The following is a 27,822-nucleotide window of genomic DNA, read 5'->3' on the forward strand; positions in this document are numbered from 1 at the left end:
ATGTTTTATTCATTCAATTAAGCTGTTTATGTATTTATTTTAGTGCTGTCAATCGATTAAAAAATTAATTAATAGCACCTTTTATTGAAAAATAATCACGATTAATCACATTTAAAAGACTGAAATTTGTCATTTTGGCTATTCAATTGTAAAATTAATGTAAACGCAAGACAAAAACTATTTAAATTCAAAATATAATTGTTTATTCAAATTTTTGTTTAACTTGTAACACAGATTTCTTCATGTAAAGAACATGAAGATCCAACCATCAAGATCCTGGCTTGGCAGCCATATTTACAAAAATTAAAACACAGACATGTTAATGACATTTGAATTTCAAAACAATCAATGCCAATAAAGAAAACATTGATTTCCAAGCTGGATTTTAAGTTGACTGCAAAAAAATGCCACAGGAATCATAAAATGATATAGGAACAATTGTGTGTGCGTCTGTGTTCAGACCTTCTCGTGTTTCTTCAGGAGCTGGTGTCTCTGCAGGAAGTACTGGTCCTTCAGCTGCTGTTTGTGGAGCTGGTGTCGCTCATGCAGGTTCTTCTCCTCCATGTCCCAGAGCGTCGCCTCTCGCTCTGACAAACCAAAAACACACTCTCTATGAAAAATCCTACACATGCAAACCAACTTCCATTAAAGCCAAAAACGTTTTACAAAATCCTCATTTACTCCATTTAAAGTGGTGCTGAACTTTCATGTTTTTTATTTTTTTTCTGTTAAGATATCCTGAAGAATGCTGGAAATGAGCAGCCATTGACATCCACAGCTGGAACAAAAATACTATGGAAGTCAATGGCTTTTTTTTCCCCAGTATATCTTCCTTTGTGGGCGGCGCAGTAGGTAGTGCTGTCGCCTCACAGCTGGAAAGGTCGCTGGTTCGAGCCTTGGCTGGTTAAGTTGGCATTTCTGTGTGGAGTTTGCATGTTCTCCCTGCGTTCGCATGGGTTTCCTCCAGGTGCTCCGGTTTCCCCCACAGTCCAAAGACATGCGGTATACAGGTGAATTAGGTAGGCTAAATTGTCCGCAGTGTATGTATGTGAGTGAATGAGTGTGTATGTGTTTCCCAGTGATGGGTTGCAGCTGAAAGGCTGCATAAAAACAAATGCTGGATAAGTTGGCGGTTCATTCCGCTGTGGCGACCCCAGATTAATAAAGGGACTAAGCCGAAAAAAAAAATGAATGAATCTTTTTTGTGTTTAACAGTAGAAAGAAACTCAAACCAGTTTGTAACAGGTAAAATGAGACTAAATGATGGTGATTTACAGTGTTGAGGTGGCTGAACAATCGTAACTATCAGGTGAACCTTCATTACTTCTGCTATGTGGAAAATATGATTGAATTTTGCGTCTGTCTGCAGTGTGTTTCTGTATGGACGCAGAAAGCTGTACCTCTGACAAGATTCTGCTTTTTGAGCAGACACTGGCGCTCGGTCTCCGAGATTTCATGCTTGTTTTTAGAAATGATGCTCTTGAGAGTCACGTCCAGGTATTCCTTCTGATCTGCAATGAACTTCTGCTCCTGTACAAGACAAAAACAGAAATGATAAAATGTGATCTTTTACAGTAATAATCATGTCTGATGCGTGATGCAACTGGGAATCATCATACCCTCATAGCAAACTAACAGTACTGTAAGTGCAGCGAGGTTAAGAATATTGTGGTTCACATATCACATAAGTTCTCTCTATAATAGTTTAATGCTTTTACATTACTGTATTTACAAATATAGCCGGTAACACTTTATAATAACTACACACTATAAATCATTTATTAAGCATTAGCAAATAGTGAACTCATCATCTGTTAAGCATTAACTCTACATTAATAAGCGTTAGTAAGCAGTTTATGACTGCAGCTACAAATGTTCTATTCTTGACTTACAAACATATTTAAAATGTACTTAATGATTGTAATTTCATACTTAGTTATTGGTTTATTTTTCATTACTAAATTAAGTATCGCATTATTTACAAACCAGTTGTATTTAAGAGTAGTTGAGGGTTTTTATGATAATTCAGAATGAGTTAGTAAATGACTAATAAACTATTGAAATCAACGTTTATATGTCTTATTATTCAGGCATATATTATTGGTTACTATGTATGTTAATAAATGCTTTATTAACTCAACTTCATCCAGTTTTGTGACCTAATCTATAGTGAGGACTATTTATGCTTTATAAATCCCTTATAAATAACAAATAAAGGCTCAGAATCAACTGAACAATAATCTGTGCAATCTTTTCTACCCTCAACTACTCTTAAATAAAACTGGTTTGTAAATAATGCAATACTTAATTTAGTAATGAAAAATAAATCAATAACTAAGTATGAAAGTACAATCATTAAGCACATTATAAATATGGTTGTAAGTCAAGAATAGAGCTTTTGTAGCTGCAGTTATAAACTTCTTACTAACAGTTATTAATGTAGAGTTAATGCTTAGCGGATAATGAACTCACTATTTGCTAATGCGTAATCAATGATTAATAGCGTGTAGTTATTATAAAGTGTTACCGGGTATTTTCAACTGCACAATAAACCATTAAACATCCCGACTTCTGCCAGAAAAAGCAAACATGTTGATTTTAATCCAGAAGAAAAATGGTTAAAAACTGAAAGTCATTTTCCTTCAAACCATTGTACATTCATTTCCAGGAAAATGTTATTTATTTGTTTTACAATTAGTGGTTTTGCTTTATTTTACATTAAAAACATAATAATAAAAGTGTTGTTAATTCTGTTCAATTATTATTTTTTTTCTTTAAAAAAAAACACAAAAAAAAGTACCGATAAGAGAACCGTTAAAGTACCAAACCAATAAGTGGTATAGATAAAAGTAGTAATACCGTTAAAATCTTAACAATACCCATCCCTAGTCCCCACGATACAATATTGATATGATACTTGTGTCACAATAACCAACGCAAATTTTGAATGTGATTTTTTTCCAAATTCAGACTGTATGAAAATATAATTCAGGGAATGTTGTCTGCGGTAAAATCCCAAAGGTGGAGATATCTGTTACTCTATCAAGCAGCCATTTTTGTTCAACTGACCTCGTCTGATCTCATCTGCTGATAGTTGTTCATTTTCATCTTCATAGTGTCTTTCCTCTGATTCCTGGGCATCTTCTCAACTTCTTGTTTGACCTATGACCAAACAAAGATGTAACTTAGCAATCTGCAATAACTGTTTTTATAAAATTGATTTTACTTTCAATTCGAAATGACATGGACAGCTGTTTCCATCCACCTATTTTATGTGCATTTTGGAATATCACATAGAAAAACACTTCATGTAAACAACAAGATGCGCAAACATTTTCAAAATCCGCATAAAAATAGTGTATACCCACCACTGAGTAGGATAAACTTTAGATGTGATATTTAAAAAAAATGCACATAAACTACAATGAAAACACAATTATTGAATAAATTCCAGTATGTGCATCGAAAAATGCTAATTTTGTTTTAGCAGATCATGTGATAAAAATAATCGCGATAAATGGACAAACCAGTGTTTCCAGCACATCTGAGATGCTGTTTTGCTCATTCTAAAAACCCTCAGCCAAAGTCTGTCATCACATTGGTGCAGTATTATTAATATTATTCTATTATTATTACCTCTAGAACAGAAAAAAGGCCAACTATGGCTCATCCAACTGCATTAAATGTCATTTTTTCTATTCGATATTTTGCACAGGTAATTATAATGATTAAAATGATAATCACAGTTTTACAGTTATAGGATATCATTTACATTTATATTAACATGTTGATTTATTTCTTGATGATACTGAAATTATTTACTTATTACCTTACAAATAATATAGTTATTAATATGGTTCACTTATATAATAGTTTACTTATTACCTATAAATGCTTAATGAGTATTTATTAAATAGACACACCACTTTTTTTTACCATATTTGAAGCCATTCAGCTGATCTCTGGGTCTGGCAGAAGCACTTTTAGCTTAGCTTAGCATAAATCATTGAATCGGATTAGACCATTAGCATTTCACTCAAAAAAAACTAAAACTTTTGATAATTATCCCATTTAATGCTTCACTTTGAAAATACAAAGTTGCTATTTTCTAGGCTGATATGCTGTATCATGAAGTCTTCATTAGCATGACACAAAAAAATGGTCTAATCCGACTGAATAATCTATGCTAAGCTAAAAGTACTCCTTAAGAAAAATTATAAATCTTAACTTTTTAACTCTAGGGGAGTTGTAAAATGAGTGTATTTCCCCAAAAATTGACTAATTTTACCACTCCTTAGAGTTCAATTGTTGAGTTTTACCATTTTTCATGCTCTTAGCTTAGCATAAATAATTAGATTGAATTAGACCTTTAGCATCCTTTATTTCGATAATTTTCCAATTGAATGGCTATTTTCTAGACTGAAATGCCGTATCATGAAGTAACTACAGAAGAGTCAAGCTTTAAATAAGAAAATTGAAAAAAAATATTTGAGATGCTAATGGTCTAATCCGATTCAATGATGTATGCTAAGCTAAGCTAAATATGTTTAAAGAAAAACTATGGAACTCAACGTTTTAACTCTAGTAGAGTCACAAAATGAGCTCATTTCCAAAACAAAAGGACTGTTCCTTTAACATCAGCAACAACAAAAGTGCATTTCATGTGTAGACTCGTTTTCTTGCCTCTTTCTTCTTTTGTTTCATCTGGTCCAAGAACTTTTGGTAGGCTTTTTCCTGCTCCACACGGATGCGTTTTCCCTCTTCTCTCAGTGAATTGCTGTGCTCCATCTCCATCCTCTCGATGGTCTGCTTCTGATGTTTTTCCAGGGCCTCCAACTCCGTGTCGTAGTATTTCTTCTTGGCCTGTGAGCAAAAAATAGATCAAATACATCAGCACTATTTGTTTTACATTTTACAAAATAATTACTGCTGTTTTGCTCTCATAAGATCTTTCAGATAACACAGAAAATACACACTCAAATGTTATTATTATTATTAGTATTATTATTATTATTACTATACTACTACTACTAAAAATAATAATTGCTATATTAAAAATACTGATAATATCAACATTATTATTATGATTATTATGATTAATATTATTATTAGTGTTATTATTACTACTACAATACTACCACTATTAACAATAATATTAATAATAATAATTGTTATATCAAAATAATAATATAATTAATATTATTGTTATTATTACTACAATAATAATAATAATATCTACTATATTAAAAAATATCATTATTATTAGTAGTAGTATTATTATTATTACTATACTACTACTAATTAATAATTAAAAATTAAATAATATTAAAATTAATAATTGCTATAATAAAAATAATGATAATATCAACATTATTATTAATATTATTATTATTAATATTATTATTAGTGTTATTATTATTACTACTACAATACTACCACTATTTACAATAATATTAATAATAATAATTGTTATATCAAAAATAATAATAATATCATTAATATTATTATTATTGTTATTATTATTACTACAATGCTAATAATAATAATAATTACTATATTAAAAATAGTATTATTATTATTGTTATTATTACTACAATACTACTAATAATAATATTATAAAATAATTGTTATATTAAAAATATTATTACTATTATTACTACAATACTACTACTACTAATAATATCATCATCATCATCATTATTATTATTTTTATTATTACCTAAGAGTAACAATGACTACTTTAACATGGATGTCAGTAATCAAATTATTAAAATAATCTAGTTAAGGCAATAAGAATTCTGTCTTCATAGGAAATGTATAAATGTAAGTAAGAGTAGGTAATAAGTGACTGAAGAAAAGAGGTCAGCTGTGTGTGCTGGAGCTCTAAACACACTCACGTTCATCTCCTGGTCAAACCTGCGGTGCATCTGCTCGCGCTGCTCCTTCAGCTTCATGTTGAGCACCGTCAGCGAGCGATGCTGCTCTTTCTGCAGGAGACGCAGATCCCGAAGCTCCTGACGCCTGCACACACCAATCACAACTCAGCAATCAAACAACACTCTAGTATTTTACAATACAAAAACTGCTTTGTACTGTATACTACTGATTAAAAGGCTGAACCATTATAAAGGGGACCTATTAAGCTATTATGTTTGTGTGGCAGCAGTGTGTGAATATTCTGATGGTAAACATCGATTACAATCACTGTTAAGAAAAACAGTTTGCAGAAACACTCCCCCTTTGTACGTGTCATCAGAGGGGGAAGTCCCGCCCACTAGTGACCATCTCTCCCTCATTAGCATAGGACGCTATTCTTGTTTTTGAATCTGCCACTATGCTGATACATAGGCACTTGTAGCTCCGCCCTCTTTTGAAAAGAGCACAATCTCATTTGAATTTAAAGTGACAGTCACCAAAATGCCACAATTAGAATCAATGCCTAAAAGGATTTCAAGGAGTTATTAAACATCTGTGTGGTATTTTGAGCTGAAACATCACATACACACTCTCGGGACATCAGAGACTTTACATCTGAAATATCGCATAATTTTTTTAAAGAACATTCTATATAATAATAATAATGATAATATTTTTTAAGCATCAAATCAGAATATTAGATTTCTTTCCTAAGAATCGTTTTTGTTTCAATCGGTAATTAGGTTTAGATGGCAAACACCTTTTTTTCTTAGTAATAAAAACTAGTGGTGAAACCAATCACAAATCTCATGGTTCCGATTACATTATGGTTTGGATCGGACCATTTTTCTGATCAGCCAAAAAGGGGAGGAGACGGATGTAATTTGCTTTCAATTTATTACAAAAACAGCACTGCGAGAATCATTTGGTTTTAACGAACAGAACTTAGAACTTGTAATTGTATTAATAAAATTGAAGAAATAATCAGCTGAAAAAAAATAAACTGTAAAATATTCAGTTCTGTGAAAAGGTCACTGTTACTACTACTGTTGCTGATAACATTAAATGTAGAAATCTAATATTATAATTTGTACAACCCACATTTATTATAGTCTCATTTTCAATAAATGATTCAGATATTCACTCATAAAACTTCATGTTTCATTGCTAGATGATCGTTTTTAAAGGATTATTCAGTGGCATATTTTAATGGCTGGTTGTCGCCACCTACTTGTTAAGTAATATAATTGCTGCCTACAACTTTCGTTGTTGAGCATCAAGTTAAATGCAAATCACGGTGATTTTAATCTTTGCCATAAACAAACCTCAATGGTTTTATCTGTTTTATTTAAACTGTTATCCTAGTACTTCTGTGTTATTTGACTGTTTGTAATTCATAACTAACTCAAAGGACTAAAGACTGAATCTCTTTCTTGATTTTTGCATTTTTCAATCACAGATTTGAATGCAGCGATTTGAAGGACTAATAAACATATGCAAGTCACCATCATTTATAATACATTTTGTGTGGGTGTTGAGATCCTGATCTTTTAATGATTAATTGTGCAGCTCACACTGAATGCATTAATGCAGGATAAACAAGCAGTGACAGAAAACTCCTTTAATAACCCAAGAAACCCACCACATCCTGAATACCCCCCCCCCACCCACACACACACACACACCTTCTTCCATCATCATTACATTTTACAGGAAAGCCTAAATGCTTTCATAAATGTGATTTGAATGACGTGAGAGGTGATCTTTCTGCAATCATTACAAATTTAGGATTTAGCAAAAAAATGTATTAATCTGTAGGTCACGCGTGTTCAAAACTATGGGTTGTGATCTGTACGGATCAACCGTGATCCATTACAGCCCTAATAAAAACGTTAATTTCCAAACTAATGTTTACTTGTGTTATTTTTGACTAATACTTCAATTTGTTTGATCATCTGAAACATTAAAGTGTTACAAACATGCCAAACAATTATACATTACTAACACTTTTTCACACCACGGTATGTTAATTCAGTTTGTATATACATTTCAGTGATATTAATGTATAATGCAAATATTTACATGATTTATAAACAATAATTAGGTAATAAGTAATATTTTTTGTCTTCTAATACATGTATTATGAGAGCCTTTGTTTACCAAACAAATTGTTCCAACTGGGTTTGCATTGTAAATCTTAAAGATCCTGAAAAAAGTTCTATTTTTATTTCATATGTGACACTTTTAGTTACTGTACTCTCAAATTAATTCTGCAGATTTCATTTATTTTACAATATTCTGTGCAGATATAGCACAAAATAGAGGTTTTGTCTGGCCCTTGTATCAACAATGTAAGTACATACTGTAGTACTGTATGTACTTGCTTGAATAAGTGAGACGATTGAAATGTTTTGTGTGAGCTGTTGCTTTAAGCTGAACATGAAATATCCCGCCAACCAAAGAATGTCCAGAATGCAGCAGTTCTTCCACTGTCTCGGCCCACAGAGAGCATTACTGAGGAATCATGGGAAAAAACGCCCCCGCCTCATTCATTACAGGACCTCGCTGACAGCCAAACACCAAAGGAATGTTCCACAAAGATATTTCATGAGGGGGGAATTTTCAAGGCTGTCAAGAACACGTCCCAAATCATATTTCATCACGAAACCAAAAGAACAAAACAAATGTAATTAAATTCTGCATAACAAGTAGATTTCATTTAAATATATTCATTTATTTATTCTGTTTATTAATTTACCGACTTGACAGGTTAAATTATTTATTTATTTTAGGGAAATAGATATAATTGTGAATTTTTTAAATATTGAATGGAAACTGCTCTCTTGGGTCAGTGCAAGAGCTGCCATCACCACTAGATGGCAGAAGTGTTGTTCTTTGCAGGTTTAGACAGTGTGTGCGTGTATATGTGTGTGTGTGTTGGGAAACACTTCGTTTGTTATCTGCTACCACCAGCTGAGGTGCTTCAAGAGAAAAAGACTAGTCTGAAAGATTCACAAGAACACAGATGATGAATCTCTGTTTAAAGGGATAGTTCACCCAGAAATGTAAATTCCCTGTTAATTTTCTCACACACAGATCATCCAAGATGTAGATTTTCCTGTTACTTGAACTTATTTTAATATGTTAAACAGGTTTTAACTTGTTTTTTTTTTTTTAATCTGCAAATTGTAACTTGATGTTTTAATTTATATTGTAAAAAATGTTTAATTTCTCGCACGGACTGATCATTTGCTTCTTTCCAGGATCTCATTGTGTCATCAGGAGCCATGGCAAATGATTCAGACTTGTTTGTATGTGTTTATTTTTAAGATGCTTTCATACCTGGGGTCAGTTCTTCGTACCTCACTTAAATGATCTAAGATGATTTGGCAGATCCAGGATCTGTTCATCTTGATGACTGATCTCTGGCTAATTTAGTTCTTCAAACAAGTTCGCCAATCAGATTAAAATGTCTGGATGAACTGATCTGAGATCGCTGCTTGTGTTGTGAAGGACAGATCCATTAATCCTCGAAATCCTGATCAGCAATGCAACGATTGGCTGACGGCACAGCAGCGTAATGACATCATCTGATTAATATTCGATTTTCCATGTGAGCAAAATTACATAACATTCGTAATAAACGGTTTGTTAAATATGACGCGCAATAACTTTTGTTGGGTGCTGCAGGCTTTACACTATCATGTGACAAGAGTATTTAGCAATTTATTTAGTTTTACAGTTACAGCGGATTTTCTGTAGTGGTTATATATAGTAGGCTAGCCGGTTTCTTAATCGGTGTAAAGAATAACTGGATGTTTAAATAAATTTTGCATCACAAAAGCATTTTGATATTGGTAAAGATGCAATTTTTGTAAAGGATCAAATCACCATCATATTAACTGTCAAAACATGTTCATGACTGCATAAATTTATTATTCCTTTTAAAAAAGTTGCATATTGTGCATGTCTATTATCATACACAAATTGTATTAAAGCGATTGTACGCGTTTGTATCTAAAAAGTTCATATCAATAAGTGTTCTCTTTGAACCACCGGGTGGTCTTTGTACTTTTATTTCAGAGAGCAGATTGCTTAAGTTTTATTAATATAATATTTTTTAACCTCTTTACCCTTTCTGTATTCTTCTGCCCTCATACAGCCAGCAAAAAGCAGACACTACAGTTTGACAAATATTACTGCACTTAGACAACCAAATATACTTTTGAGGCTTTTTTTTAGAAGAGAATGTAGTTATTTAGATTGCAACTATGCAGTTTATTTGCAAGAATAGTGCCTATTTTAAAATATTTACAATTTCTGAGAGCTCGTCAGAGACTAAAAGACGGTTGACATTGTCTATCCACAAGATGGCGCCAGAAACGCATAAGCCCTTGCTCAGTGTTCTCTTGAGCGGAAATTAAAAAAAACGAAAATCGGCAAACAAGAAAAACTGAAGCCTCGTGGTTTTTAAGGTGAACCGGATAGAGTCAATAAGAAGCTGGATTCAGCCTTGTCCCTCCTTATCGCAAACACAACAGCAGTCTGGTGAGAAATCTCTGTAGACGGATGGCATTTCATGTCACGTTCAGCCTTATAGTCTTAAAATGCGAGGAAAATTTGCTGTACAAGCCACAGGGAGCGATCATTGTTTACATATTTCACTATTCTTTTGTTTGATCAAACATAATTCACTGTGTTTGGACCACGTCAGACATATAAAAGGATTACTTATGCACATCACCTCAAAAACAGAGGAGAATGGCCCTGAAGGGCACAGCATAAGGTAAGAGATGACAGCTGTCTGTGCTATCTGGGGCTGCTTATTGATCATAAATGTATTGTTTTCACTTCTGCGCCATGGAAACACCGCGATTCATTCGACAACTGTTTGATATGTGAATATAATTCAGTAAAAAGAATGCTAGAACTGTATGAGCACCGGCAAGAGCTTTCATTTGAGCTATAACTTGTACATGTGTCATGAAAAATATGAAAATAAACCAATGTAAAATACCTAGCTCGGGAATCAAAAATACTGTGTATTTAAGTGTAAATAACTTTTATACAGTAGAATAAAAACCAAAGTGATGCATATGTGCATAAATACAGATACTACACTTTCAAAAGAAACAACTTACGGGGGTCTGGTGCAATGCTAGCCCTTTAAATCTTAAAGCGAAAGTCGATGACGTACCGGGTCCGCAGAATTTAAGTGTTAATGCAAGTGGTTTTAAATGTGATCCAAGATGTCAATTTGTCTTTTAAAAGCAGCCCACTTCATCTCACTACACAAAGATTCCCTTGAGTATTAATGTTCTTAGAGGACAGGGTCTTGAGACCTAAAATAGTCTGTTTGCTCAGTAGAGATGCAAGTGGAAAATGAGTAGTATTTTCCCTCTCTGGAGAGATCTTGGTGAAAGTATGATAGTTTGGAGGAACTTGCCTGAGAAACCTCATCTCCTCGTCTTTCTTCTCATCGTCGGTGATGATTTTGGAGGTGGTGACGCTCACCTCCACACCGTCCACCAGGAACTTACGGGTGCGCTTCAGGGTCTTCTTGGAGTCCTGGTGGAAAAACAGAAAAATAGGAAAACAGAGGCTGTGATGAATGCGATATATGAGCGATATCACACGAGTAGGAGTGCGATATGGGCGTATATCGGCACTGGTGGGAGGCTGAGTGCCTTAGTGCCCCCACCAGTGCCGATATACAGCCATATCACACTGCTACGAGTGTGATATTGCGTTTATACAGCAGTTTGACGGCATAATTGTGTATATAAAAACAAAATCAAACATGGAGAGTCTCAAAAACCATTTTGTATGAGGAACTACTTTCTTCCGCGCTGGATTCAAATCATAAGCTGACAGTTAAACAGCTGAGCAAGCATCTTTTAAAGATTCTAACAACACTTTAGATCTGTAGTGACTCATGATCAGCAATGCAACGATTGACTGACGGCACAGCAGCGTAATGACATCATCTGATTAATATTCGATTATCCATGTGAGCAAAATTACATAACATTCGTAATAAACGGTTTGTTAAATATGACACGCAATAACTTTTGTTGGGTGCTGCAGGCTTTACACTATCATGTGACAAGAGTATTTAGCAATTTATTTAATTTTTTAAGTCTCAAAAACCATTTTGTATGAGGAACTACTTTCTTCCGCGCTGGATTCAAATCATAAGCTGACAGTTAAACAGCTGAGCAAGCATCTTTTAAAGATTCTAACAACACTTTAGATCTGTAGTGTCTGCTTGTTGCTGGCTGTATGTGGGCGGAGTAATACACAAAGGGTAAAGAGGCTGTACGGGTGCTGATATTACTTAAACATAATCACGGCTATCAGCCAATCGGATTCAAGAACCAGACAGAACTGTTGTACATAATGATATAATATAATTGCAGGGGAACTGATGAACTAAATTGGCCGTAGTGTATGAGTGTGAACGCAAGAGTGTATGGGTGTTTCCCAGCGTTGGGTTGCAGCTGGAAGGGCATCCACGGTGTAAAACATATGCTGGATAAGTTGGCGGTTCATTCCCCTGCATCATTTACTCATGCTTTACTTGTCTTAAACCTGTTTTAGCGTCTTCTGTTGAGCACAGACATATTTACTGAAGAATGATGGGGAAAACAGCGAGAGGAAATAAAAAGAGTGTCAGGAGCATGAAAACAGATCCTACATTTTACATAATGACTGTCAAAATGACTTGCAATTCTGAAGCAAGAAAGAAGAAATGAGAGAGAGAGAGAGAGAGAGAGAGAGAGAGAGAGAGAGAGGGTGTGTGTGAACAGGAAACAGTGAGATTGCTGTTATCCGGTGCAGCCAGTTCAGACAGGAAGTGGCTGTAACTCAAGAGCAGAGTGTGTAGAGCAGATTGAGTACACGAGGGGCAATCTCACACACACACACACACACACACATGTTTAAAAGCTTGCAGCACACACTAGCTTTCGCTTTTACACATACACATGCCCTCACACATACTTGTGCACACGCACACACACTTACTCATTCACATACACAAGCTCGCCCCCCACACACACAAACACACATGCTTGCTAGACATACACACAAGCTCACCGGACACATGCCCTGACACACAGTACGCGCTTGTGCACACACATGCATGCAAGCACACACACAGGCTCACCGTACACACACATGCCCTCTCACACACGCGCCTGCACTTACATACGCTTGCTTGCACACGCATACGCACACAAGCACATGCACACACATGTATGCCACAAGCTCACACGCAGGGTCATCACACACACACACACACACACACACACAAGCATGCAGCACACACTATCTGCAGATATGAGAAATGTTCTCTGGAGCCCCATAACGAAGAACAGAAAGCCGACAACAGCCGACCAAACAATCATCACTCAGTGACTGACGCACAAAGCTGAATGAAGCAGGACAAAGAGCGTTCAGCAGAGACGGATGGAAAGTCTGACTAGAGCTTCATAGACGAGCTGCTTGAAATATGCAACAAATGAATGACTTCATTTAAAAGTTTGTTACGGGTTCAAAACGGGGTTTGAGCTCCAGAAGACTGAAATATGTTCATCTGAAATGCCAAACGTTCAAATACCTTGATGATTTGGAGGATTTCTCCTGAAAGTAGTCATTTGAAAACTCCACTGTAACTAATCTATTCTAAAATGACAAGATCAAACTTTACATCCAATTTCAACAAACATAATATAATAGCACACCTCCAGTCCAAATAGGCTTTTTGTTAATTAAAACATGATCTTTCAAATTTGGTCCATTTCATCAGGAAATTGCTAAAACTAAATCGGTGTAGAAAGAAATGACTAGTCCTTTAGGAGCAAAGACGGGCCGAGGATCACCAGTTTGGCAACAAACACATGAGAAAGTAATTGAAATGTTCCTCAAAGAAAGTTAGAAAGACAATTGGATATTTCACCTTCAACACTGCAGAACATCATCAAAAGATTCAAGGAATCTGGAGCAATTTCAGTGCATAAAAGACAAGGGGCTCTATTTTGACGGTCCATGTGCAGAGTGCGAAACGCAGGGCGCCAATGCTTTCAGGGCGTGTCAGAATGTATTTTTGCTAATTTACAGATGGGAAAATGCGCCAAGGCGCATGGGCTAAAAGGGTTGAGTTTATTTTCTTAATGAGTTATAGGTGTGTTTTGAGAATAAACCAATTAGAGTCTCATCTCCCATTCCCTTTAAGACGCAGCTTCGTCGCGCCAAGCGCATTCGCTATCTACAGGACGTAAAGTAAGTCTAAGTGGAAAAAATGAGCATTTCACAAGCAAACAGTTCACAGTTTTTTAACAGAAAACGTGAGAATGAGAGATAATGGAACTACTTTCACTTTCGCTCTTGGATAGGGAAACCTTTACGCACAGACATCAATTAGTCTAAAAATAATTAATTTAGTTTGTTAAGTGCAAATATTCGTTTCTAAACTATTTCTAAATTCAGTTCTAACTTCTAGCAAACGAATAAATGAACAATAATGACCAAGTGTGCTCAAAATATGGAGTTATTTTCCAAATACACCTGCCATGCTCCATATGGTCTAAAACCTGCAGGTGGGCAAATCTAAGCTTGTTTTTAATAAAACAAATATAAATATGGATATAATAAATAATACTGCTAATAATAATAACATTATACAAAAGCAAATTGTTATGAACTGAACTGAAAAAGCCTCCCGAGATGAAGAAGACATAAAAGCAGTGATTTTTCATATTTATGTAGGCTAGAGAATAATGTTTTGTAATATTTTAATCCTTTATATTTATATCCTATATCTATTCTTATTATATCCTATATATATCCTTAATATTTAAATTTTTTCATATGTAAAGATATTTGCCTATTGCTCTCTTGTGCGTATTAAGCAGTGTGTAAGTGAGGCGCAACTCTGCGCTGGAGTTTAGACTGGGTTTGTTTTGGTCTAATGAAAAATCTATTATAGTTTCTCAAAATAGCAACGCGCCAGCGGTCCGCCTCAAAACGCCTTCCTTTTTAGACCAGAACGCCTATGGGCGCACAAATGACCGCTAATGCATTTGCTATTAAAACAGTGTATCGCAACGCCTCAAAACCACTCTTGCGCCAAGCTGAAACTACCAAAAGACTATTGCGCCGCGCCTTGCGCCACACTGCGCCGGGTGTATGATAGAGCCCAAGGGCACAAGCCTAAGCAGAACAACCGAAATCTCCAATCCCTGAGGTGGCACTGCATCAAGTGTCCTCATTAATCTAGAAGCGATATCACCACATGGGCTCAGGACTACTGTGGCAAACCTTTATCCGGCAGCTAGCTCCCTGCAACTCTCACATGGTCACCCACTGAAGCTAAGCAGTACCTGGATGGGAGACCACATGGGAAAGCTAGGTTGCTGCCGGAAGTGGTGTTAGTGAGGCCAGCAGGGGGCGCCCAACATGTGGTCTGTGTGAGTCTTAATGCCCCATTATAGTGACGGGGACTCTATACTGCTTAGTGAGCGCCGTTTTTCGGATAAGACGTTAAACCGAGGTCCCAGCTCTTGTGCTGTGGTTACTAAAAATCCCATGGCCAAATTTGCCCCCTGGCCTCCATCCATCATGGCCTCCTAACACTCCCCATATCATAATGGGCTTCATCACTCTGTCTCCTCTCCACCAATCAGCTGGTGTGTGGTGTGAATTCTGGCGCAAAAATGGCTTTGGGTGCCCAGAAAAGCGCTATATAAATGTAAGCAATTGTTATTATTGTCAAGTACCACGATATGTATTGCATCTACAAATGCCAGTAAAAACTCTACTGTGCCAAAAGGAAGCCCTATGTTAACAGTGTCCAGAAGCACAATCAACTTCTCTGGGCTCGGAGACATCTGGAGTGGACCATCACACAGTGGAAATATGTACTGTGGTCAGATGAAAGCGCATTTTAGGTGTTTTTAGGGGGAAATGGACACCATGGACATCTTTTAAGTGTTGTGAAAAGAAATGGCGCTACTGTTCCAACTTTGTTTTCCAAAAATAAATAAATAAAAACCTTAAGAAAGACAATAAATAATGATGATTGTATTGTCTGCAATAAAATAAAAGTCAAAGTAAATTTTGAAATCATTACTTTGTTTGTGCGTGTGCGTGTGTGTGTGTGTGTGTGCGTGTGTGTGTGTGTTTTCCATACTGTCCCAACTTATAATAATTATGACTTTAACTGTGTATGGAGTGTACGTCCCTACAAGCTACATAAGACGTTTAAATGCATGTGGAAGTGGCCACATCTCTCCATCCTGCAGCACAGAGAGCCTCATGCTGTGTTCGGCAGAGGTCTGTAAGTTGGTGTCTATAGACAGACTCTGCTCTGTTTGACAGCGTCCACACCCCTCCTGAGCTCAGTACATTCACTGTACTGCTATGTGTTCAACCTGGCCAGAGCTTTCAGAACGCTCCACTAGCTCTTATAAGCAGAGCTCTGTTATACTGTGGCACTGATACAGTAAACAGACGACCTCGAGGAAAAGGCAAGCATTTTAAAGGCCAAGTGTGTCATTAGTGTTCAGTGCAGGCACGCTCTACAGTTGGTAGAACCAGCAACTGATTGGTTTCCGACAATATACAGGGTGGGCCATTTATTTGGATGCACCTTAATAAAATAGGAATGGTTGATGATATTAGCGTCCTGTTTGTGGCACATTAGTATATGTGAGGGGGCAAACTTTTATAATAAGTTAAGTTATTATTTGTTGCTCTTACAACTGGGATTGACGACTAGATGTTTGTCAGGTAGTGTACATTCTAGGGATGTAACGGTATTGTAAATACCGTCATACTGCAATATTAATTTTTTTCGATATTACCGTAGTCGCATGACTCGGTAAAACTATAGGTCTTCTGAGAAAATTTGCTCAGGCGAATGAAGCGAACGGGAGGTACCGGAAACTACAATTCCCATCAGCCCAGGCTTGGCCATAATCCCTTGCGGTCTGTTGTCGCTACAGATCCAGTAATGCGGAAATGGAGTGTGCTGCTAGAAGCGGGGATGAAAAAGAGCTGGAAAACCCTAAAGCGGGTGTTGTCGCCGCGCGCGTACTGAATAGCGGTGTTGTCACGTGAGTTCTTATCAGCTGTGTTGTCGCGCGCGTACTGAATAGCGGTGTTGTCACGTGAGTTCTTATCAGCTGTGTTGTCGCGCGCGTACTGAATAGCGGTGTTGTCGCGTGAGTTCTTATCAGCTGTGTTGTCGCGCGCGTACTGAATAGCGGTGTTGTCGCGCGAGTTCTTATCAGCTGTGTTGTCGCACGCGTACTGAATAGCGATGTTGTCGCGCGAGTTCTTATCAGCTGTGTTGTCGCGCGCGTACTGTAAAGCAGGGACGGAGGGTATGTCGCGTCGCGGGGGCACTTTTGATCATTTTGGAAGGGAACTTTCTATCCAAGACTAAAAAGGGCATGTGCACTGCACAGGTTGAGCACTGTGTGTGCACGTGCCTGCAAGTTGGGGAATACGACTAATAATCAGTCATGGGGACTGCAGAAACACAGCACACTGTTCAGATTGATGCAGACATGAGATCTCTATCTCACTCATGGTTTGTCCTCTCAAGTGGGGGAAAGACAATGCACAACGTTACCCACTGCTGTCAACCTGGGCCAAGTCATATCTCTCTGTCCCAGAAACCTCAGTCCCAAATGAGAGGGTTTTTTTCTGTTGCAGTGGACATTGTAAATACCCAGAGATACCAGCTTTTACCAGATTATATTTATATGATAATTTTCCTTTAAACCCATCTCTATCTAAGTGAGTGAGTGATTAAATGTTGAATGTGATGAGTTTTCAACAATACTAAATTGAAACTTTATTTTTTTACATGGTTTAATATTTTTTGTTATTAAAATTGAAGTTCCCGTTTCAAAGCTTACAGATATATGACTAATTTGTATGTCATTGACACTTTTGGCACTTTTTTGGAGTATTTTCATAAGTTTTGTTTTTTCCTGTAAATGATTCAATAAATACCGTACCGTGACATTCATACCGAGGTATTACCGTACCGTGAAATTCTGATACCGTTACATCCCTAGTACATTCCATCACATTGATGAAAATCGAAAGCTAAAACTCGAGGTTTGGGACAGCATTAGTTACTACATCTAATGTAGCATCAAGTCTGGAGACCTGGATGATTACTTGTATAAAACAGAGTTAATTAATGAGGAATTCTGCAAACAGTTTGTAAATAATCATAATAACACAGAATCAAACAAAGACTTACCCGTAGAGAGATGGTGCCCATCTCCTTGTTGACAGACAGATCGCCCGAGAGGTTCAGACTGATGTCCATGCTATCACTGGCCACATCCGAATATCGATTTGATAACCTGCCATTGGTGTGAGAAACCAAACTTTCCGCGTCGTCCCCAGCAAAGGAGGACCTGTTGCTCACCACAGACATGCGACCGTTCGGGTCCTTCAACTGAATTCTTTTCAGCACTGGCTGAGTTTCCTCACAGTGATCTTCTTTCTCAGGCTCTTTGGGTTTCTCCAAGTATTTCTCCATGGTTTCTGAGGGATATTCAGGTTCCTCTGCAGGTGTTGGTGTCCTCTGTACAGGAAGCTCTGGTTCAGATGCTTCAACTGTCTTGGTGTCCTCCTCTGAGGTGGGTGTGCTTTTGCCATCCTCAATGCCTGAGTCTGAACTGGAGGCTTTGCCCGACGCCTCGCTCTCAGGTTTATCGTGATCTTCCACTTGAAACTTATCACTAAGGTTGTCCTCCTGCTCTTTCAACGGGGTTTTGGTGGACTCGAGGGTGCTGGGCTCCTCCTCAATCTCCATTGAAGTTTCGGCGTGACATGTGCCATGCGGGTGGTCCCCATTCAAACTGGTCGCACTGGTTTGTGACGGGTCTTTAGTTGGGGCCTTAAAAAAAACAAAGATAGGATGTGAATTATGCAAAATAATTAAGTAAAAGCTGAAACTGTAGAACTGTACTACTGAAAGTGAGAATCTGTCACATAGTGTAGGACTAAAGGCTGATGTGCTTCATGCACAGCAAGTGTTATTCAGCCAACAATACATTTCAAGTGAAAGATTAAAGTGACTATTTTTAATATCATAAGGTTCATTTTACAGCATCTAAGATGTAATGTGATTAAAATACAGTTACTTAAATAGACTTAAATCATTTAGCTGTTCAAGCGTAAAACCAGATGAAAGACTGCTTAAACACAAGCACTGTCAGTAGAAGCAGGTTAGCGCAGAAACTCCATTAAAAATACTAAGGTCAAATAAAGTTTTATTTTTTTAAAGACATGGCGGACTTTAATACAGTGCATCTTGTCCAGTCTGAGACCCACTTCATATCATATCTCAATCAGACAGTGAAGATCGCTGATTTTTAAAAAATCTTAAAGATGCAGTATTTAAGACTGACACCCAGAGGTTGAACTTGGTATTGCATTTCTGGATCAAAGCAAATGCAAGCGCAGGTTGCCAGATTGAGCATGCATGACTATTAAGCCTGATTTAAGTTGTGTTAGAAATAAAAGCTACAGCATGCGATGGATGGAATATTTTCATTCTTACATGTTACATGATAGTTTTACATGACATGATAAATCATCTCAGATGTTGAAAATAAAATAAACCATTTGAAATTGAACTTCAGACTCTGTGACTCCAACACATATGCAAACCAAGTGCAAACCTTCTTATCAGTAATTCAGCATGTACATTTAATTATGTTAAAGTAGTTTAATGTGTATTAATTAGATTCTAAACCTTATCATTTTCGTCGAGGTGCAGTCACTGCACTATTCTGTGCTTCTGAATGGCTGTACCTAAATGTTTTGCGTCTGGTGCAAACAGCCAAATTGCTTATCACTGCAAATCTAGCAACATACTGTGTTGTTGGGATCCGGGGTTACAATGTAACCTGCTCAACTAATGCTTACGTTCGTAATATTGATATTATTTGCTAATTAATGACCATGAATCTGCGTCTCATTTCGGATGCTGTTACTGTCCACTGGAGGTCATATTTCAGTCACAGGCGCACACTTTGAGAGCCTTTCTGACTGAATGAATGAAACGCTCGGTTATCCAACAAGGCAACTCGAGGTGTTGAAATATAATTGGCTAAACTGGCATTGGGTGGGTTGAAAGAACCCAAACAAAGATAGAGCTCATAACTCTGCATCAGATTGTGCTACAGACTAAAGTCTGGCCTTATTCAACTCAGTCTAGCCAGCAGCCAATCACTGATGACCTTTAGACTTACTAGCCACTCCTTAGCAACCAATTTCAGCACCCTAGCAAAACTGAGCCTAGCAAAACTGTGACAAACTGTTATAACACATTCTAATAGTTTTAACATCATACTGCTAATCTTGCTAGAAACAGACTACCAACATGCTAGTGACATGCTAGTCATGCTAGCACATGCTAATTCATGCTAACAACATGTTAGAAACAAGCTGATTTATGCTAGAATCATGCTAACGACATGCTAATTCATGCTAACGTGCTAATTAATGCTAGAAACATACTAACAACATGCTAATTCATGCTAGAAACATCCTAGCAACATGCTAATTCATGCTAGAAACATGGTAACAACATACTAATTCATGCCTACATGCTAGAAACATGCTAATTCATGCTAGAAACATGCTAACAACATGCTAACTCATGCTTACATGCTAATTCATGTTGAAACCATGCTAGCAACATGCTAATTAAGGCTAAAACATGCTAGTAAAGTGCTAATTTATACTAGAAATATACTAACAACATGCTAATTCATGCTAGTATCATGCTATTACCAACCTCAGACACAGGGATCAACTTTAAATCATTTTACTGGCTTGCTTCAGTCTTTACAGGGGTTGCATTGTTGACTGCAGGGATCTTAAACATTCTTTTAGCCAACTTGACACTTTTTCAAACTAAATCAATTAATTCCAACAGGCTTACTCAAGCCACCTTAAAGTTTGTCCTTAAAACTTCATCATCAAGTTGACAGTAAACTTAAACAGACGTAGTCCTTCAACCTTATTACCATTTCCATGCCAAAATGAGAAACCAATTGTCCTGCGCTTTATTTAACTCTGAAGAAATGAGGACGGCGTGTCTTTTGTTTCGCTTTTAAATGCTTGAAGGCCAGATTAAGTGGAAGAGGAAGTGCTTTACGAGTTATTTTGGAACGCTTTGTGCCATGTCATCACATTTACTCTAAACAACCTACAATAGATCTTTAAATGGAGACGCTAATGGGAAAGCTGGGCGAGGGACATGTTGCCTTGTTCTGTTATAGTTAGATTATAAAAGCGGAGGTGATATCACAATCACATTGTGCTGTGAGAGGTACATGTAGGTGCGGTGGCGCCTAGTGCCCATGAAACGAGAGCTGAGTCAGGGAAGAATTAGGGGCATAGAATAAGATCATGCAGAATATACACTCACCGGCCACTTTATTAGGTACATCTTACTAGTAATGGGTTGGACCCCCGTTTTGCCTTCAGAACTGCCTTAACCCTTCGTGGCATAGATTCAACAAGGTACTGGAAATGTTCCTCAGAGATTTTGCTCCATATTGACATGAAAGCATCACGCAGTTTTTTGCAGATTTGTTGGCTGCACATCCATGTGAATCTCCCGTTCCACCACATCCCAAAGGTGCTCTATTGGATTGAGCTCTGGTGACCGTGGAGGCCATTTAAGTACAGTGAACTCATTGTCACGTACAAGAAACCAGTCTGAGATGATTCAGGCTTTATGACATGTGTTATTCTGCTGGAAGTAGCCATCAGAAGATGAGTACACTGTGGTCATAAAGGGATGGACATGGTCAGCAGCAATACTCAGGCAGGCTGTGGTGTTGCCAACATGCTCAATTGGTACTAATGAGCCCAAAGTGTGCCGAGAAAATCTCCCCCACACCATTACACCACCACCACCAGCCTGAACTGTTGATACAAGGCAGGATGGATCCATGCTTTCATGTTGTTGGCACCACATTCAGACCTGACCACTTGATTGTGGCAGCAGAAATGGAGACTCATCAGAGCAGGCAACGTTTCTCCAATCTTCTATTGTCCGAGTTTTGAGCTACTGTTGTCTTTCTATTAGCTGGAACCAGTCTGGCCATTCTCCTCTGACCTCTGGCATCAACAAGGCATTTGCGCCCACAGAACTGCCCCTGGATATTTCCTCTTTTCAGACCATTCTCTGTAAACCCTAGAGATGGTTGTGCGTGAAAATCCCAGTAGATCAGCAGTTTCTGAAATACTCAGACCAGCCGTCTGGCATTAACAACCATCCAACGATCAAAGTCACTTAAATCAGCTTTCTTCCTCATTCTGATGCTCAGTTTGAACTGCAGAAGATCGTCTTGACCATGTCTACATGCCTAAATGCATTGAGTTGCTGCCATGTGATTGGCTGATTAGAAATTTGCGTTAACGAGCAGTTGGACAGGTGTACCTAATAAAGCAGCCAGTGAGTGTATGTACTAATAAACAGCCAATATCTAGGCAGATAATAAGCCCCTAATTAAAAGTAAGAATTGGTACTTAAGCTAAAGTGCTACCCTGTCCATTTTTTGCTAATTTAGTAGATGACACTGGTATTTAGTTCACCAATATGTTACATAATCTAAATAAGCACATATCTGGATAATTGATTGTGCTCCTGGCATGTAGTGCTGTAAGGCAGTGTTTTTGCTTTCACACATACTGTACACCTGCACTGAAGCGTACAATCAACTTTCCACGCGACAACATTTACAGGCAAAGCGCTGAACAAACGTGCCTCTCTTTACGCCTGGAGCTCTTTTCCATGACCAGTGCATTATTAAATTCTCCATCAGCACACACACTGCAATAAAAATGTTTTTGTCCTGTTTCTAGTCCTCATCTCGTCTCGTCTTCATCTCGTCTTAAATCAAGAACTGTTTTCATCAGGTATTTCCTTTTAGTCAAAATTAAGTAATATATTACTTTAAACAAGCAAAATAATCTTCCAATCAGCTAAATAAACAGGCTTTTTTGCTTTTAAATAACCTATACGCATTTCTATAGCACATTAGCAGATTATTTAGCTTGCTTTAAGGAAAAACTCGCTTAATTTTGACTCATTATTTTTGAAAACAAAACCATATTTATTGCTTGTCTAGAAAATGCTTCTTGATTTAAGACTTTAGATATTTCGATTAGAAACAAGACAAAAACTCTAAGAAAAAAAAAAAACATCACTGAGAGATTTTTGGAGGTGTGTGATAAGTGTGAAATGTCAGACCTGTACAGGTGTGAGGTCCGCAGGGTCTTCATCTTCTCCATCTTCGTGATTATCCTCGATCTCCTCCATAACCTCAGCTTTGGCTTCTGCCACCAGCTCTCTTAGAGGACGATTGGTCTTCACTGAACTCACGAAAGGATGCTGAAACACAGACGTTATGGGGAAAGAAGATAATTCTGTGTTCTTCATAACAGTACAAACTGTACCAATCACTATGTAAACATGAGGGTGTGTTTGATATAGAAAATGCTGCTTAAAATCAATACATCGTGAATGATACCTATTCTCTAGGACTAATTGCCGAAGTTGAGTATCATAAAACACCTTTGGTTTTCTTAATCTACAGAGCTGTTGAATGCTTGATTCGGATTGGCTGATGAACATTATAAGGTGTGTGGTTACTTTAAGATAAACGCATAGCTAAAGTAGTTCCAGGTAGGTTTAAAGTGCATTTCATTCATTCATTTTCTTTTCGGCTTAGTACCTTTATTAATCTGGGGTCGCCACTGCGGAATGAACCGCCAACTTATCCAGCATATGTTTACACAGCGGATGCTCTTCCAGCTGTAACCCATCACTGGGAAACACCCATACACACTAATTTGCACACATACACTATGGATAATTTTAGCTTACCCAATTAACCTGTACCACATGTCTTTGGACTTGTGTACGAAACCAGTGCACCACCTTTCCCTCTTGTAAAAAAAAAAAAAAAAATCTACGGATTTTGTCTGAATGATTTTGAGTGTGTTTGAGCTGAAAACTTAAAAACTTAATTAATGCACATTCAATCAATTGAAAACACTATATTAGGTCTCTTGTAAAATACATACACTAAAAGAGAGAGAAGACATTACTTTAGAAATTGTATCAGATACACAAATCATCTAAACGTTTACATTTAAAAAATATATATATATATTTGCAAATTATATATTTTATAAATAAAATATATAAAATTTAATAAATAAAAATATATATAAATAAAAATAAATGTACATAAAAATATATAATATAAAATAAAAATATATTTTTTTTTTATTTGCTCATTTATTCGCCTTCACATAAGCAAATATTTGGAATGACAGGGTCAACAATCTGTAACTTATTATATCTAAACACTAGTATAATCTGTAACTAGTACTGTGGAAAAAAATTGTGTATTGTGGATTTCTACTGGTGAAATCTACACAGTCAAAAATCACAACAAATCAAAACACAAGACACAACTAACAAATATGAACAAGAAACTAGTCCTACAGACAGAAACGTAATATATATATATATATATATATATATATATATATATATATATATATATATATATATATATATATATATATATATATACAGATGAAGTCAGAATTATTAGAACTCCTTTTTAATTTTTTTTTCTTTTTTTTAAATCTTTCCCAAACAAACCAAGGAAATTTTCACAGTACGTCTGATAATAATTTTTCCTCTCGAGAAAGTCTTATTTGTTTTATTTCGGCTACAAAAAAAGCTATTTCAGGTATTTTTAATCACCATTTTAAGGACAATATTATTAGCCACCTAAAGCTACATAGTTTTTTGATAGTCTACAGAACAAACCATCATTATACAATAACTTGCCTAATTACCCTAACCTGCCTAGTTAACCTAGTTAACCTAGTTAAGCCTTTAAATCTCACTTTAAGCTGCATAGAAGAGTCTTAAAATATCTAGTAAAATATTATTTACTGTCATCATGGCAAAGATAAACTAAATCAGATTTTAGAGATGAGTTATTAAAACTATTATGTTTAGAAATGTGTGGAAAAAAATCTGCTCTCTGTTAAACAGAAATTAGGGAGTAAATAAACAGGAGGGCTAATAATTATGACTTATATATATATAAAAACAATGTCTGTTTAGAATTTTAAAAGACATGACTTAAAGACTCTCACACAACAGTGGCTGTCAGGATGCTGTTCAAATTCCTGCCGCAATTAATTAGTATTAAGTAACATTATTATCACTTATGGAATCTGCGCATCGAGTTTGTCATGGTGCGTTCACACCAGACATGGATGAAGCATCAAGCGCGGGTGATTTACATGTTAAGTCAATGCCTAGACATCCTGAGGCAGGAGTGAATGTAGTGAATGACACAATTTGAATGAATTGAGCGCTTTGCATTTGTAAAATCTTAAGTTAGCGGTCATTCGCACCGCGTTAACAGTAACAGGAACTTGCAGTATGGGAGAGATTATGGCATAGTGCCTGCAGTTGATATACCGAGGGGAAATCCTCCTGCCGACACAGGCTCATCAAACTGGGCTCGGCTCAGTCTGAAGCACTGCTGACAGCTTTCATCATCCAGGTACAGTTTCTGGAGGAGCTGATCAACTCCCAGAGCTGGCTGCACCTCTGAAAGGATCTAGTGGACTCCGACATGGCGCCGAACGAATCTACGCTGTTTTTCAGCCTTCATAAAGCAAATAAACACAGCTACTTTCTCTGTAAAATCAATGTCAGCCATTTAGCAACAAAGCTAGAGTCACCAAGCAGACAGAAGCCCTGCCCATGACGTGAATCTGCTTCTACTGTGAAGTGGATTAGACGCACAAATGAAGCGAGTACACTTAAAATGTTCTTGCACCTATATATTAATATTTATTTATTCGCACGTCTGGTGTAAACATAATACCTCAAGTTGCCATAGACGTGGCATAACGCTAAACATATCGCCCAGTGGGAAATCCCTGATTGAAGCACTTGACATATGATCCGCTCAGCAATCTGAGGTCAACTTTGATTTACATGATCTGTTTTGGATTACTGACTTGACACTGGAACTGGAAAAACTACTTGTCTAAATAACTACATTGTGAAATAAATATTGTTTACATGAAATAAAAGGCCCTTAACAGGGGTGACCTTATGCCGAGTTCAGATTGCATGATTTTTAAAGTAGTCGTGTCACAGATGTTTTCACACTGCTTGACTATCTGGGCTAGCGTTTCATCGCTGCTTTGTTTACACTGCAAGATGGATCGGCGACAGGGACTTTCACATTGCATGACTTTACTATAGGATGAATCGCCGACAACTTCGTCCAAACTACGTCTCACAGCCGAAAAGCCCATAGTATATCTTTTGTTCTTAACTACATAATGAGAAAGAAACCTTTAATGGGGTAGAACATGTACATATTTGCTCACCTGGGTTTAAAGGGAATTAGCCATTTCTCCTCAACGTTGATAATAAACTAATTTCTTTCTGTATGAAACGTCAAACAGACACGGTTGCTCCTGAGTCCTGTCAAACCTCCACTAGTTTTTCCTCCATTTCGTGGGTCCAAATAAACCGAAAAAGAGCGCTTTTAACTTCTCCCCCAGCCTCCCGCTGGCCTGCAGCAGGTATACACAAACGCAAGTGAATGCTGCTCTCTCATTGGCTGTAAGCGATGGCTGATGTTATTTTCAGTCAAAACTCAATTCACACGGCATGATTTGAATCGCCGACAGCTCCAGATATTCAGCACGCCAAATATCTCGCAGGCATCGGCGACTCATCTGCGATTCTCTCAGATCGCGTCTTTGATAGTTCATACTGTGTGATTGTCACTCACGTGCACGAGCTGTGATTTTAGGCATTTGTCGGCGATTTCTCAAAACCTGTCGGCGAGTCAAAATCGGGGCTAAAATCACGCAGTCTGAACTCGGCATTAGGTGTGGCAGCTATAATAAAAGCAAAACTGATGACTCCGATCCAAAGAATTATTAGAAAATGATGCACAACTGAGCTGCAACGGCGCCATGTGCATTATTTTTCTGGTCACACTTTACAATAAGGTTTTATTAGCTCAAAAGTAATGCATTTACTGACATAAACTAATAATAAACATTACTTGTAGAGCATTTATTAATCATAGGTCAACATTTACTAATACAGAGTTATTAACACACTGCGAGTCTGTTATCAATTTTTCCTTACAAATACGATAACGCCATGTGGTTTGGATGAAAATGCCTGCGTTTGACCTTCTGTTAGCATGTTAATCCATCTGAAATACAATCGCAATCAGCAAAACAGGCAGATCATTAAATAGAGAAAATAATAAACAAAATAAATGTTCTCCGCAGAGTCAGAGGTTTTAATTAGGCGAGGAGCTGAGTTAGATTTGTGTCCGGGTACTGGGGACTTGAAGTGAACTGTGAAAGCAGCGGCGTAATGGAGAGAAACGCTGCTCTCATCTATTATTCAGCTGAGTTGCACCTTGTTTAATTGAAGTGTCCCAGCTGCCGAGCGTATATGTGAGAGCGAGTCAAGCGTTAAAAACATACAGCCAGCAATATCAATTACCTTCAGCGATGACCGCGACTTACTGACAGTCAAGAAAAAAAATGCTTCAGCCAGTGGGGGAAAAAAACACTGCGTCTCGATTCACGTGATACATTTACACCTTACACCTTTTGCAAAGTCAAATTTAAAGCAACACTCCGCTTTCTTTTTTGGGAACAAGGCACATTTTATTGCTCCCCTAAAGATAAAGAGATGGGCTTTTGAATGCATTTAACAATTACCTAGTCCTGGTGGGAGCACATTTAGCTTAGCTTAGCACAAATCATTGAATC

At 37.1% G+C, this 27,822-nt stretch overlaps 1 protein-coding gene across 1 annotated transcript in view; it reads right to left on the reverse strand.

The window, feature by feature from the left end:
• stk10 (serine/threonine kinase 10) overlaps window positions 1-27,822 on the reverse strand; it is an 83,329-nt gene that overhangs the window by 6,363 nt on the left and 49,144 nt on the right. Inside the window, 8 exon segments of the mRNA NM_201133.2 lie at window positions 463-587; window positions 1,401-1,530; window positions 3,070-3,162; window positions 4,684-4,863; window positions 5,898-6,021; window positions 11,363-11,484; window positions 18,197-18,841; window positions 23,219-23,359. Coding sequence (NP_957427.2) covers window positions 463-587; window positions 1,401-1,530; window positions 3,070-3,162; window positions 4,684-4,863; window positions 5,898-6,021; window positions 11,363-11,484; window positions 18,197-18,841; window positions 23,219-23,359 — 1,560 coding nt within the window.

The sequence above is a fragment of the Danio rerio genome, chromosome 21 (assembly GCF_049306965.1).
Source record: "Danio rerio strain Tuebingen ecotype United States chromosome 21, GRCz12tu, whole genome shotgun sequence".
Taxonomy (NCBI): Eukaryota; Metazoa; Chordata; class Actinopteri; order Cypriniformes; family Danionidae; genus Danio; species Danio rerio.